The 13,478-nt window shown below is 40.9% G+C and overlaps 1 protein-coding gene across 7 annotated transcripts in view; it reads right to left on the bottom strand.

Moving 5' to 3' along the window:
* YEATS2 (YEATS domain containing 2) overlaps nucleotides 1-13,478 on the bottom strand; it is a 109,892-nt gene that overhangs the window by 54,244 nt on the left and 42,170 nt on the right. For 5 of the 7 annotated variants that reach the window (XM_030931465.1, XM_030931448.1, XM_030931457.1 and 2 more), the window contains exons 9-11: nucleotides 7,329-7,373; nucleotides 3,587-3,767; nucleotides 1,461-1,703 (exon numbers count right to left, since the gene is read on the bottom strand). In XM_030931465.1, coding sequence (XP_030787325.1) covers nucleotides 1,461-1,703; nucleotides 3,587-3,767; nucleotides 7,329-7,373 — 469 coding nt within the window. The remainder of the gene's footprint in view (nucleotides 1-1,460; nucleotides 1,704-3,586; nucleotides 3,768-7,328; nucleotides 7,374-13,478) is intronic. The other 2 variants (XM_030931462.1, XM_030931471.1) reach the window with 1 other exon arrangement.

A 13,478-nucleotide genomic window follows, 5' to 3' on the forward strand; every position in this document is an offset into this window, starting at 1 on the left:
GAGGGAGGGAGGAAGGAAGGAAGGAAGGAAGGAAGGAAGGAAGGAAGGAAGGACGGACGGACGGACGGACGGACGGACATTAGTAAGTAAACAGCTAGATTTAAGAAACCTGTGTCTTGTTTTGAATAGGAAAATATGAAATTCACCTACCCAGAGCAAAAGTCTTTGTCAATACTATGTCACAGTCATAATCCAGACAGATTTGTGTTCCCACAAAATACTCTCAAAAGTTACTGATAGTTAAACATCCTCTACTGTCTTTTATTGATCAAACTTGTCATCCATGAACTTCTCTAAACTTCAAATGAATTTATATGTTTGGCCTATTCTACCTCTGAAGTAGCAAATTCCAAAATTTTCCTACCTGGTAGGTAAAATTACCTACCAATGGCAGGGAGCGGTGGCTCCCACCTGTAATCCCAGCACTTTGTGAGGCCGAGGTGGGTGGATCCACTAAGGTCAGGAGTTCAAGACCAGACTGGCCAATATGGTGAAACCCCATCTCTACTAAAAATACAAAATTAGCCAGGAGTGGTGGTGTGTGCCTGTAGTCCCAGCAACTCAGGAGGCTGAGGTAGGGGAATTGTTTGAACCCGAGAGGCGGAGGTTGCAGTGAGCCAAGATTGCACCATTGCACTCCAGCCTGGGTGACAAGAGTGAAACTCCATCTCAAAAAAAACAAAAATAAAAGCAAAAAAAATTGCCTACCAATTAGAAGCTATTTATCTCTCATCAATTTCAAAGATTTGGATCATATTTTTGCTTAGCTGTGTACTTATAACACCAAACATTCCCTTTTCCCCCCTTCATTTAAGTATTGTACAGAAGTCCTCACACTTCCTGGATATTTTCAACTGCCTTTTAACAAATATGTTTTGTTCTAAGGTGGAACATCAAAGCTATAAAGTATATATTCCTACTAAATTTTACTTAACATAATGTGAAACTGTCACAAGACAAAGGATAATCTAACCTTAGTGAAAAAGACAACTCAGAACTACCTACTGACAATAGGAATGAGTAATTTTCTAATGTGGTTACAGAGAGAATAAAGCATTTCAATTCCCACCCAATTCTAACTCTTAAAGCTTAACTCCCCGCCAAAGGCCTCTAAATTTTTTCTATTACTAGTCACTGTGGTTTCCACGTATATAATCCCCAAACACGATTCCTACACCGTAGTTTCAGCCATATATGCTAGCAAACATTTTACCTCTGGTGATTCTAGCAGACAAAAATCTGACCTTTTGAGTTTATTTCCTCCATTCATTTCCATATGAATGACCTTTGTTTTTGCCTTGTGACAGCTTTGCCCATCAACAGCGATAGACTTCCTTTTGTTAAAGAAATACTGCTTAGAAAAACTTGAGAGAAAAAAGCCATGGTATTTTGTTTTGTTGTTCCAACAATTTTAACATCCAGTCAACTCCACATACACAGTCTTCCACATATCTGCATACCTGACACAATCTTGCAGCTCATGGTGATGGGCTGGAAGGACTTTCCAGGTGACTCAGGATTAGGAACCTGACTTTGTGGCACAATTTTGCAGCTTGATGCTATTGGCTGGAAAGCTGAATTGCCATGAGAACAAAAGGTAACTTTCTGGGATGTTGTCATTTTGGTAGGTGTTCTTTCCAATGAAGATGGCAAAGAATAAAACGGAGCGTGTCGTTCAGCTTCAGTGCCAGCTGGGAATCCTGCTTGAGATGAAAGGCAAATGGCAAGTCATCAATCGCTTTGAAATAAAACCTTACCATTGTGGAAAAAGAATAAAAATGCATTATTTCAACACCCATTTTAAACCATGTACTGGTAGCAAAATAAATACAATCAATTATCCCTTCATATTTTTGGTGAAAAATATATATGCTTAGAATAATGTTTAAAGTGCTTTTTTAAAGAAACTTGAAAACATTATTAACTATAAAACATATATAACAAAAAGAACACAAGTCCTTATGTTCCTCCATTTTTTAATATATAAACTGAAAAACTGTTTAGAGAAGGAAAAAATCTTAAAAAGAAAGCATTCACGAAATCTAATGAAGGATATCCTCCTATCTTATTTATTTATTTATTTATTTTTGAGACATCATTTCACTCATCACCCAGGCTAGAGTGCAATGGTGTGATCTCCGCTTACCGCTACCTCCGCCTCCAAGGTTCAAGCGATTCTCATGCCTCCCTCAGCTTCCTGAGTAGCTGGGATTACAGGTATGCACTACCATGTCTGGCTAATTTTTGTATTTTTAGTAGAGACGGGGTTTCACCATGTTGGGCAGGCTGGTCTTGAGTTCCTGACCTCAAGTGATCCGCTAGTCTCAGCCTCCCAAAAGGTTGGGAATTAAAGGCATGAGCCACCACGCCCAGCCCCTCTCCTATCTTATTAAATGCCCATAAAAAAGATGCAATTGAAATCTAAAGAGGAATAAAGTTGAGATTTTATAATACTAACATCACATTAAAATATAAGCTTAAAATACAAGCTTAGAAATAAAACATTTCAGATCAATTTTATATCTTTTATGCTTATATACGGGAACATTTAAGTATATATACACTTACATATTTGTTAAATTTAAAAATGGCATGGTCAAAATACACTGTTGGTGATGAATCTTTTTTTAAGTAAAATCAGGTATTTAATATTTAAGTTTCTTGCTCACACAATCAGAAGCAGAACTATAAAGTCCTCCTGTAATACGTTAGAAGGAATTATCAAGTGATAAAAATCTGTTTTAGGCCACACGTAATGGGTCATGCCTGTAATCCCAGCACGTTGGGAGCACAAGGTGGATGGATCACCTGAGGTCATGAGTTCGAGACCAGTCTGGCCAACATGGTGAAAACCCATCTCTACTAAAAATACAAAAATTAGCCGAGCACGGTGGTGTGTACCTGTAATCCTAGCTACTAGGGAGGCTGAGGCAGGAGAATTGCTTGAATCCAGGAGATGGAAGTTGCCGTAAGGCGAGATCACACCACTGCACTCCAGGCTGGGTGACAGAGCAAGACTCCATCTCAAAATAAAACAAAATAAATTTAAAAATCTAATGTTTTTTAGTGGTTTTTATATTTTAGAAAATATCAGAACTTCATGGAAATTTTTTTTTTTTTTTTTTTGAGACGGAGTCTTGCTCTGTCGCCCAGGCTGGAGCGCAGTGGTCTCATCTCAGCTCACTGCAAGCTCCACCTTCCGGCTTCACGCCATTCTCCTGCCTCAGCCTCCCTAGTAGCTGGGACTACAGGTGCCCGCCATCACGCCCAGCTAAGTTTTTGTATTTTTAGTAGAGACGGGGTTTCACTGTGTTACTCAGGATAGTCTTAATCTCCTGACCTCATGATCCACCCGCCTTGGCCTCCTAAATTGCTGGGATTACAGGTGTGAACCACTGAGCCCAGCCGGAATAATATTTTTGACAAGGGTGGGGATTTGGCTTTCATAACAGAACTGTGCAGTAGAGGCAGCATGGTCTGCTTATGGCAAAGTTATTTTCCATATACTACAGGTCTCCGAAAGCAGTAAATGGGAAAGGAATGAATGCCTCAGAACAACTCTATGCAAGGAAAACTGCTGTTTTACCTTTCTCCACAGAGGTATTGGGTACTGGCTCATGTGACTGCTTTATTGGTGAAGAAGCTTTCACTGGGGCTGGAATGGTCAAAGGCAAAGATGGAGGGGCATCAGAGATATCAGACTCCGAGGACTGAGGATATATATAGTCTTCTCCCAGAGAATGGCGATGGAGTTCAACATCTACTACCTAGACAATTGGACAACAATCAGGCTCATGAGTCCATCATCAAGGTCACAGAAAGCTCAAGTCCTGTCTAAGAATGTGATCTCAGGGATGTGAGAGATAACTTCTAATCACACTTCAAAGACAATTTCAATCTGAGGAACTAAAGGATTTATTCTAGAAGGTAATCTAATCTGGCTTAACAGATACATACCTCAGTGAAAATCTAATCTGGTTTAACATACAAATCTCAGTGAAATCACAAATTGGGGCCTTTTGATTTTGCTGTTGCTACTCCTTACAACACTATTGCTCCAAATCTTTGCATGGCTGCCTTTCTCACCAGCAGGTCTCAATGAAGTACACTTTCTCAGAGAGACCATGCCTAACCACCCAAGCATGAGCTACTTCCTTATCCCCCAGCTACTCTTATCTTCACAGCACTTATTTGTAACTGAAGTAATTTTATTTGCTTCTGTGTTTACTGTCTACCCTCCCCATTTTCAATGCCACATTTTAGAAAATGTCAGTAGAACTTCATGGAAATTTTTTTTTTTTTTTGAGACGGAGCCTCGCTCTGTCGCCCAGGCTGGAGTGCAGTGGTGTCATCTCAGCTCACTGCAAGCTCCACCTCCCGGGTTCAAGCTATTCTCCTGCCTCAGCCTCCCTAGTAGCTGGGACTACAGGTGCCCACCATCATGCCCAGCTAAGAATTTGACTCTTTGAAGGAAGAAGCTTCCGTATTCATTTCTGTATTCCCAGCACCTGGACCAGTGCTCAGTAAGTACCTTCTGATATAATATAGCAGATTTCTCTAGACAGAGTAAGGGATCCTTAACATCATTAATGATTAGAGAAACACAGATCAAAACCACAAGATACCACGTCACAACCATTACAATAACTACCATAAATTAAAATATAAACAAATTAACAAATGCTGGTGAAGACGTGGAGAAACTGGAATACGTGTGCACTGCTGGTGGGAATGTAAAATGGTGCAGCCGCCATGAAAAATATAGCAGTGGTTCCTCTAAAAATAGAATTACCATAGGATCCAGCCAATTCCATTTCTGGGTATATACCCAAAAGAATTGAAAGCAAGGATTTGAATAGATACCTGTACACCTACGTTCATAGTAGCACTATTAACAACAGCCAAAAGATAGAAGCAACCCAAGTGTCCGTCAACAGATGAATAGATAAACAAAATGTGGTCTATACATACAATGCAATATCATGCAGCCTAAAACAAGAAGAGGGGCTGGGCACAATGGCTCATGCCTATAATCCCAACATTTTCGGGAGCCAAGGCAGGAGGATGGCTTGAGTCCAGGAGTTCAAGACAAGCCTGGACAACACAGTGAGACCCGGTCTCTACAAAAAATAAACGAGTAAGTAAATAAATTAGCTGGCCATGGTGGCACACGCCTGTAGTCCCAGCTACCTGACAGGTTAAGGACAGATTACTTGAGCCCAGGAGTTCAAAGCTGCAGTGAGCCATGAATGCACTCCAGGCTGGGTGACAGAGCATAAATAAATAAATAAATAAATAAATATAAATTTTAAAAAAGGAAGGAAATTCTGACACATGCTACAACACGGATGAAATCTGAGGACACTATGCAAAGTGAAATAAGGCAATCCTAGACAGACACATACAATATGATTCCACTTATATGAGGTACCCTAGAGTACTCAGATTCACAGAGACAGAAAGCAGAGCAGCAGTTGCCAGTGCTGGGGGGTGGGAGCAGTGAGCAGTCATTGTTTAATGGGTACAGAGTTTCAGCTCTGCAAGATGAAAACAATTCTAAAGATGGACTATGGTCACGGCTGCACAATAATGTAAATGCGCTTAATGCCACTAGACCGTACACTGAAAAATGGATAAGACAGTAAATTTTGTGTTATGTGTTTTTTAACCACAATTTTAAAAAAATATATGAACCAAGGCTGGGTGCAGTGGCTCATGCCTATAATCCCAGTGCTTTGGGATGCTGAGGTGGGAGGACTGCTTGAAGCCAGGAATTCTAGACCAGCCTATGAACACAGTAAGACACTCTCTCCATAAGAAAATGTAAAAATTATCTGGGCTTGGTAGTGCAGGTGTACAGTCCTAGCTACTTGGGAGGCTGAGGTGGGAGAATGACTGGAGTCTAGGAATTCAAGGTTGCAGTTAGTCATGATGTTACTGTACTCTAGCAGAGACCCTGTCTCAACCAAAAAAAAAGAGAAGAGAAAAAGAAAAGGAGAAAAGAAGAGAAGAGAAGAGAAGAGAAGAGAAGAGAAGAGAAGAGAAGAGAAGAGAAGAGAAGAGAAGAGACGAGACGAGACAGGGAAGAGGAAGAGGAAAGAAAGAAAAGAAAAGAGAAAAGGAGAAAGCTTGGTGCGGTGGCTCACGCCTGTAATCCCAGCACTTTGGGAGGCCGAGGTGGGTGGATCACCTGAGGTCAGGCAGTTCGAGGGCAGTCAGCAGATCGAGAGCAGCCTGACCAACACAGTGAAACCGTCTATACTATGAAACCAAAAATTAGCTGGGCGTGGTGGTGGGCGCCTGTAGTCCCAACTACTTGGGAGGCTGAGGCAGGAGAATAGCTTGAACCCGGGAGGCGGAGGTTGCAGTGAGCCGAGATCGTGTCACTGCACTCCAGCCTGGGCAACAGAGCATCACTCCCTCTCAAAAAACAAAAAATAGGAGGGGAAGGGGAGGGGAGGAGAAGGGGCAGGGGAAGGGGAAAGGGAAGGGAAGAGGAGGGGAGGGTTTGCTGCACCCCCACCCAAATCTCATCTCAAATTGTAATCCCCATATGTTGGAGGAAGGGCCTGGTGGGAGGTGATCAAATCATGAGGCATATTTCCCCAGTGCTGTTCTCATGATAGTGAGTTCTCATGAGATCTGATGGTTGAAGTGTGTGGCACATCCCCCTTCACGCTCTCTCTCTTGCTGCCATGAGAAGGTGTTTGCTTCCCCTTTGCCCTTCCACCATGATTGTAAGTTTCCTGAAGCCCCCTAGCCACATGTTTCCTGGTAAGCCTGTGGAACTATGAGTCTATTAAACCTTTTTTCTTCATAAATTACCCAGTCTTCGGTAGTTATTTATAACAGTGTGAGAATGGACTAACACAGAAAGACAAACTTAAAAAACAAAACAAAACAAAAAAAACTAACACTAATTTTTTCCCTAATTAAAAATGAAGATCAGCCAGAAGCAGTGGCACACACCTATAATCTCAGCACTCTGGGAAGCCAAGGCGGGCAGATCATCAGAGGTCAGGAGTTCGAGACCAGCCTGGCCAACATGGTGAAACCCCGTCTCTACTAAAAAATACAAAAAACTAGCCGGGCGAGGTGGTGGGCGCCTGTAGTCCCAGCTACTCAGGAGGCTGAGGTAGGAGAATCACTCGATCCTGGGAGGCAGAGGTTGCAGTGAGCCGAGATCATGCCACTGTACTCCAGCCTGGGTGACAGAGCGAAGATACCGTCTCAAAACAAACAAACAAACAAACAAATGAACAAACAAAAATGAAGATCAACTTTCATCCTATTCATTCCCAGATAATACCGTAGGGAAAAAAACCTACCGTCTCTGCTCCAAGAGTCTGCAAGCCAGTATAAGTTCTATCCAGCTGTGGAAAGACAAAAGGGAGAGTGTTAAATTTCACTGCACTTACTTACATATTATCAAAGGATACAATCTTACCTACAGCTCTTTTGCAAGTCTTCACACCATAGGATCAACTCTTTCATAATGTAAAATATAAATTCACCACTTCAATAAAAAAATTGAGTAAAAAAAAATCAATAAAAACCTCAGACATATAGTTACTATATTTTTAATATAAATTATACATTTTTAAAAACCTATTCTAAGGACAATGTAAAAATGGAGAAAGTTTTACACAAAAAGATGTTTACTGCAGCATTATCTATAACCAAACTAAAAACAATATAAAAATCCAGAATAAAGGAATGTGTAAGTAAACCATGGACCATCAATCTCTGAAATATCATGCAGCCACACAGATGAGGTTTACAAAGACTGTGTACAGATATGTTAAACGACAGGCTATACATATTTTAAATGCATACATTCTTGGACACAATTATATACTCGGAGTATATTTACTAAGCACTTAAAAAAAGAGAATGAAAATATAGGCAGTAGAGGCAATGCTAATGACTTCAAATATACTGGCATCATGATTTGCTTTTCTAGAGAGGAATATAAATTGAGGGAATGTTAATAATATAAACAAGAGTTTACAATTAACACAGAAAAAGGTTAAGTTCTTATTTGTAAATTTATATTCCACCACTAAAAAAAGAACTTGTGATAACAATATAAACATACAACAAGATTAATACAGAAAAGTATTAAATTGGGTAGAAAAAAAGAGAGGAAAAAAATGAAGCCAGGGTAAGTTAGTAAATACAAGGTTTTAAAGGCTTATGAGAGGTAGGTGTCACATCTGGTTGAGTTTCTTAGCAGCCAGCATGAGAGGACAACTCAGTCAGTTATGAGATTTAGAGTTCAAAAGACAAAAAGCAATACAGGGTGGATTAATAGTGGTTCCATGGAAGAAGTCTGGAGTTTTAATATTTAAACCTTAGCCTATGGTATGACTGCTAAAAAAATAAAAGGCAATTTTAGGTTACAACCATTTTCATAGTCTCCAGAGCACACAGTCTCTCTGTAATCTGCACAGGTTTATGTTTCATTGTTGGGACCAAATTTTAAGAGGGACATTGGATAGGACAGAACTATTATCAATACAAGAAGAGGAATTGTAAAACAAAGCATACAAGAAATGTAACAGGAACAGGTTTTGCCTGGAGTAGAAATGATTTCAGGAGATACAAAGGCTATCATCAAACATTTTTAGGGTTCTTATAAAACAAAGCCTTATTCTATATTATTTCAAAAATCAACAGCCTGAGGCCAGGCTCTGTGGCTCACTTCTGTAGTCCCAGAACTTTGGGAGACTGAGGCGGGCTGATTGTTTGAGTCCAGGAGTTTAACACCAGCCTGGACAACATGGTGAAAGCCTGTCTCTACAAAAAATACAAAAATTAGCCAGGCGTGGTGGCAGGTTCCCGTAGTCTCAGCTACTTGGGAGACTGAGGCAGGAGGATCTCTTGAGCCCAGGAGGTTGAGGCTGCAATGAGCCATGATCACACCACTGAATACCAGCCTGGGTGAAAAAGGGAGATCTACAAAAAACAAACAAACAAAAACAAAAACAAAAAACAGCCTGGGCAACAAGGTAAGACCTCATCTCAACAAAAAATGATTAAACAATTAGCCAGGCATGGTGACGCACGCCTGTGGTCCCAACTACTCAGAAGGCTGATGTGGGAGGATCGGTTGAGTCCAGGAAGTTGAGATTGCAGCGAACTGTGTTTGCACCACCACACTCCAGCATGGGTGACAAAGCGAGATCCTGTCTAAAAAAACCAAACAAATAAACAAACAAACAAAAAAAAAAACAGAAAAAAGGAACACTAAGACAAAAGGACAAAAAATGGGGTCAATGTTTTACTAAACGGATGAACGTGTTGGCTTGGGAAGTGCTGTGCTCTAGGGTGATGGGTAAGGAGAGAGTAAATGACTACCTGTCAGAAATGCAGGACATAATAATTTCACACATTCTAAGAACTTTAAATTTTATGTAACTCTAACATTTAGAGTATTTAATATTTAATGTAGTATTTACAGAATCAAATACACATCATTATTTACTGAGAATTTCAGAATACAAAGATCACTTCAGGCTTTAACAGCCAGGAAAAGCTACATAGGAACTTGAAGAATGCAAAGAATTCAGACAAGCATCTGAGGAGGGGAAGAGCATTAAAAAAGACCCAAGGAGCCGGCCGCGGTGGCTCAAGCCTGTAATCCCAGCACTTTGGGAGGCCGAGACGGGCGGATCACGAGGTCAGGAGATCGAGACCATCCTGGCTAACACGGTGAAACCCCGTCTCTACTAAAAACTACAAAAAACTAGCCAGGCGACGTGGCGGCGCCTGTAGTCCCAGCTACCCTGGAGGCTGAGACAGGAGAATGGCGTGAACCTGGGAGGCGGAGCTTGCAGTGAGCTGAGATCTGGCCACAGCACTCCAGCCTGGGTGACAGAGCGAGACTCCGTCTCAAAAAAAAAAAAAAAAAAAAGACCCAAGGAAAGACAGCCCAAGGCATTTCTATGATAGGAATAGACTGCCAAGGCTAGAGCAGAATGTTCATCAGGGGATTTGTGCGAGACAATCTAGGGAAAGTAAATTGAGTCAAAATGAGCCCTGAGAGCAGGCAGGGGCACTCGCACTTGAACAGGAATTCAATCAAGTTTTCCGAAAGGGATAGCAGAAAGGTTCTGCGGTTTTAAGCAGATGGATCAGATACTGTTGTGTAGGATGCCCTATGAAGAAAAGAGATGGATTTTTAAAAGCTTATCAGGAGACAGCAGAATAATAGCCTAGGAATAGTGGGCAGGGGCCAGGGAGCGGTGGCTCACGCCTGTAATCCCAGCACTTTGGGAGGCAGAGGCAGGTGGATGACTGGAGGCCAAGAGTTTGACCAGCCTGACCAACATGGTGAAACCCTGTCTCTACTAAAAACACAAAAATTAGCTGGGCGTGGTGGTGTGCACCTGTAGTCCCAGCTACTTGGGAGGCTGAGGCAGGAGAATCAGAAGGTAAGCCCAGAAGGTAGAGGTTGCAGTGAGCCAAAATTGCGCCACTGCACTCCAGCCTGGGTGACAGAGTGAGACTGTCTCAAAACAAAAAACAAACAAACAAAAAAGAATAGTCGGAAGGGAGGAGGACGGAATGTAAAAGAGATTATGCAGAAACAATAATAGTCTGCAACTGAACAAATATTTAGAAGAGGGAAGAATCAAAGATGGCTCCAAGAGTTAATTAAAAAATGACAGGAAAAATAATACTACAGTACAAATAAGGATTACACGGCTACAACACAGGTGTTGAGGGTCTCAAGGTCAACACACAGCAAAACAATAAAATGATGTTTTCCAGAGAACTGGTAAGAAACATTTTACTGTCATTTTAAAACACTGTCTCAAATAATCTTTCACCAAGAACTCTAAGTGATATGTACAATACAAGATGTGAGAAGTACGTGAAGAATTCCTTTTGTTTAGAGACTAGGTCTGAGCTCACTGCAACATAAGGTAGTATGTGCTGTGTTAAAAATAAGATTAAAAGAAAGTAAAACTGGACAGGCGCAGTGGCTCATGCCTGTAATCCCAGCACTTTGGGAGGCTGAGGTGAGTGGATCTACTGAGGTCAGGAGTTTGAGACCAGCCTAGCCAACGTGATGAAACCCCATCTCTACTAAAAATAAAATTTAAAAAATTAGCCGTGCGTGGTGGCGGGCGCCTGTAATCTCAGCTAATTGGGAGGCTGAGGCAGAAGAATCGCTTGAACCTGGGAGGCGGAGGTTGCAGTGAGCTGAGATTGCACCACTGCCTTCTAGCCTGGGCAACAGACCGAGATTCCATTTCAAAAAAGAAAAAAAGAAAGCAAACTATTTTAAGACCTTCCACTAAGTAACAAAACAGTACTCTGCCCCTTAATAAAATAGCTGTGTGCCCTTTCACTTGGTTTCAGTGCTTCTCTGAGGTCATAAGGCAACCTGGTCTTACAATAATCTTTGGAAAAGAACTTAAGCCTCAAGTTAAGCAGTCCCACTTATCACCGATGGAAGGGAAATTTCAGCATGCCTTAAGGTTGAAAGAGGTGAATGTGTAGAAGAAAGGGAATGAAAAAGGAATTCCACAGATATACTTAGCTTTGGTTAGCCCAGTTTTGGGAGCCATTAGTGCGAACAATGTGATAAACCACAAAGTAAGGGTGCTTTGGAGATGTACAGTATTAGGATTATGTCACATGTAGAGAAAATGTACAATAAATTATAATACTATAAAAAGGGTCTAAGGGAACACTAAGAAATGGTCTTTCCGCTATAAAAATTAAATACGGGCCGGGCAAGGTGGTTCACGCCTCTAATGCCAGCACTTTGGGAGGCTGAGGAGGGTAGATTGTTTTAGCCCAAGAGTTTGAGAGCAGGCTGGGCAACACAGTGAAAAAAACTCCATCTCCACAAAAAATAAAAAAATTAACTGGGTGTAGTGGCAGGCGCTTGTGGTCCCAGCTACCTGGGAGGCTGAGATAAGAGGACCACCTGAGCCTGGGAGGTCAAGGATGCAGTGACCCGTGATCATGCCATTGCACTCTAGTCTGTGCAACAGTGAGACTCTGTCTTAAAAAAATAAAAAATAAACGTTTATTTATATAAAATTGCAAAAATATTTGAGAAAACAAACCAAAAACAGGGCATGAGAAATAGACCACAATGTCATTATTTTAGTTACTCCAACATTTTGGTGTATTTCTTTTGGTTTTTTTTCTACCTTTCAAAGATTGTGGTTGACTTCATGTACATACAGTTTTATACAAACATACCTCAGAGATCATTGCAGATTCAATTCTAGACTACCGCAATAAAGTGAATACTGCAATAAAGCAAGTCACAATGAATTTGTTTCCCAGTGCTTATAAAAGTTATGTTTATACTATGCTGTAGTCTATTATGTAATAGCATTATGTCTAACAAAATAATGTACAAACCTTAATTTAAAAATACTTTATTGCTAAAAAGTGCTAATGATCACCTTGAGCCTTTAGTGAATTATAATCTTTTTGTTGGTGGAGGGTCTTGCCTTGATGTTGATGGCTGTTTGCTGAAGGTTTGGGTGGCTATGGCAATTTCTTAAAACAAGACAACAATGAAGTTTGCTACCTCGACTGACTCTTCCTTTTCTGAAAGATTTCTCTGTAGCATGCAATGCTGTTTGACAGTGTTTTATCCACAAGTTCTTCCAAAACTGGAGTCAATCTTCTCAAACCCTGCAGCTGCTTTATCAAGTAAGTTTATGCAATATTCTAAATCCTTTGTCAATTTCAATAGTGTTCACAGTATTATCACCAGGAGTGGATTCCATCTCAAGAAGCCACTTACTTTGCTTATCCATAAGAAGCAAATCCTCATGCATTAAAGCTTAATCACAAAATTGCAGCAATTCAGTCACATCTTCAGGCTCTACTTCTAATTCTTGTACTGTTGCTATTTCCACCATATATCTGCAGCTAATTCCTCCACTGAAGTCTTGAACTTAAGTCATCCACTAGGGTTGGAATCAATTTCTTCCAAACTCCTGTTAACGTTGCTACTATGACCTCCTCTCGTGAATCACAAATGTTCTCAATGGCATCTAGAATGGTTAGTCCTTTTCAGAAGGTTTTCAATTTACTTTGACCAAATCCATCTGAGAAATCACTATCTATGGCATCTATAGCCTTACAAAATTTCTTTCTTTTTCTTTTCCTTTATTTATTTATTTATTTTTTTTGAGATGGGGCTTGCTCTCTCACCCAAGCTGGAGGGCAGTGGCTTGATCATGGCTCACAGTAGCCTCAGCCTCCTGGGACCATGAAGCTGATCCTCCTCCTACCTCAGCCTTCCAAGTAGCTGGGTCTACAGGCATGCACCACCATGTCCAGCTAATTTTTTTTTTTTTTTTTTTTTGTAGAGACAAGGTCTTATTATGTTGCTCAGGCTGGTCTCAAATTCCTGGGCTCACACAATCCTTCCTCCTTGGCCTCCCAATGGGCTGGCATTATAGGCATGAGCCACCATGCCTGGCCACAAAATACAT

Source organism: Rhinopithecus roxellana, chromosome 1 (genome assembly GCF_007565055.1).
Source record: "Rhinopithecus roxellana isolate Shanxi Qingling chromosome 1, ASM756505v1, whole genome shotgun sequence".
NCBI lineage: Eukaryota > Metazoa > Chordata > Mammalia > Primates > Cercopithecidae > Rhinopithecus > Rhinopithecus roxellana.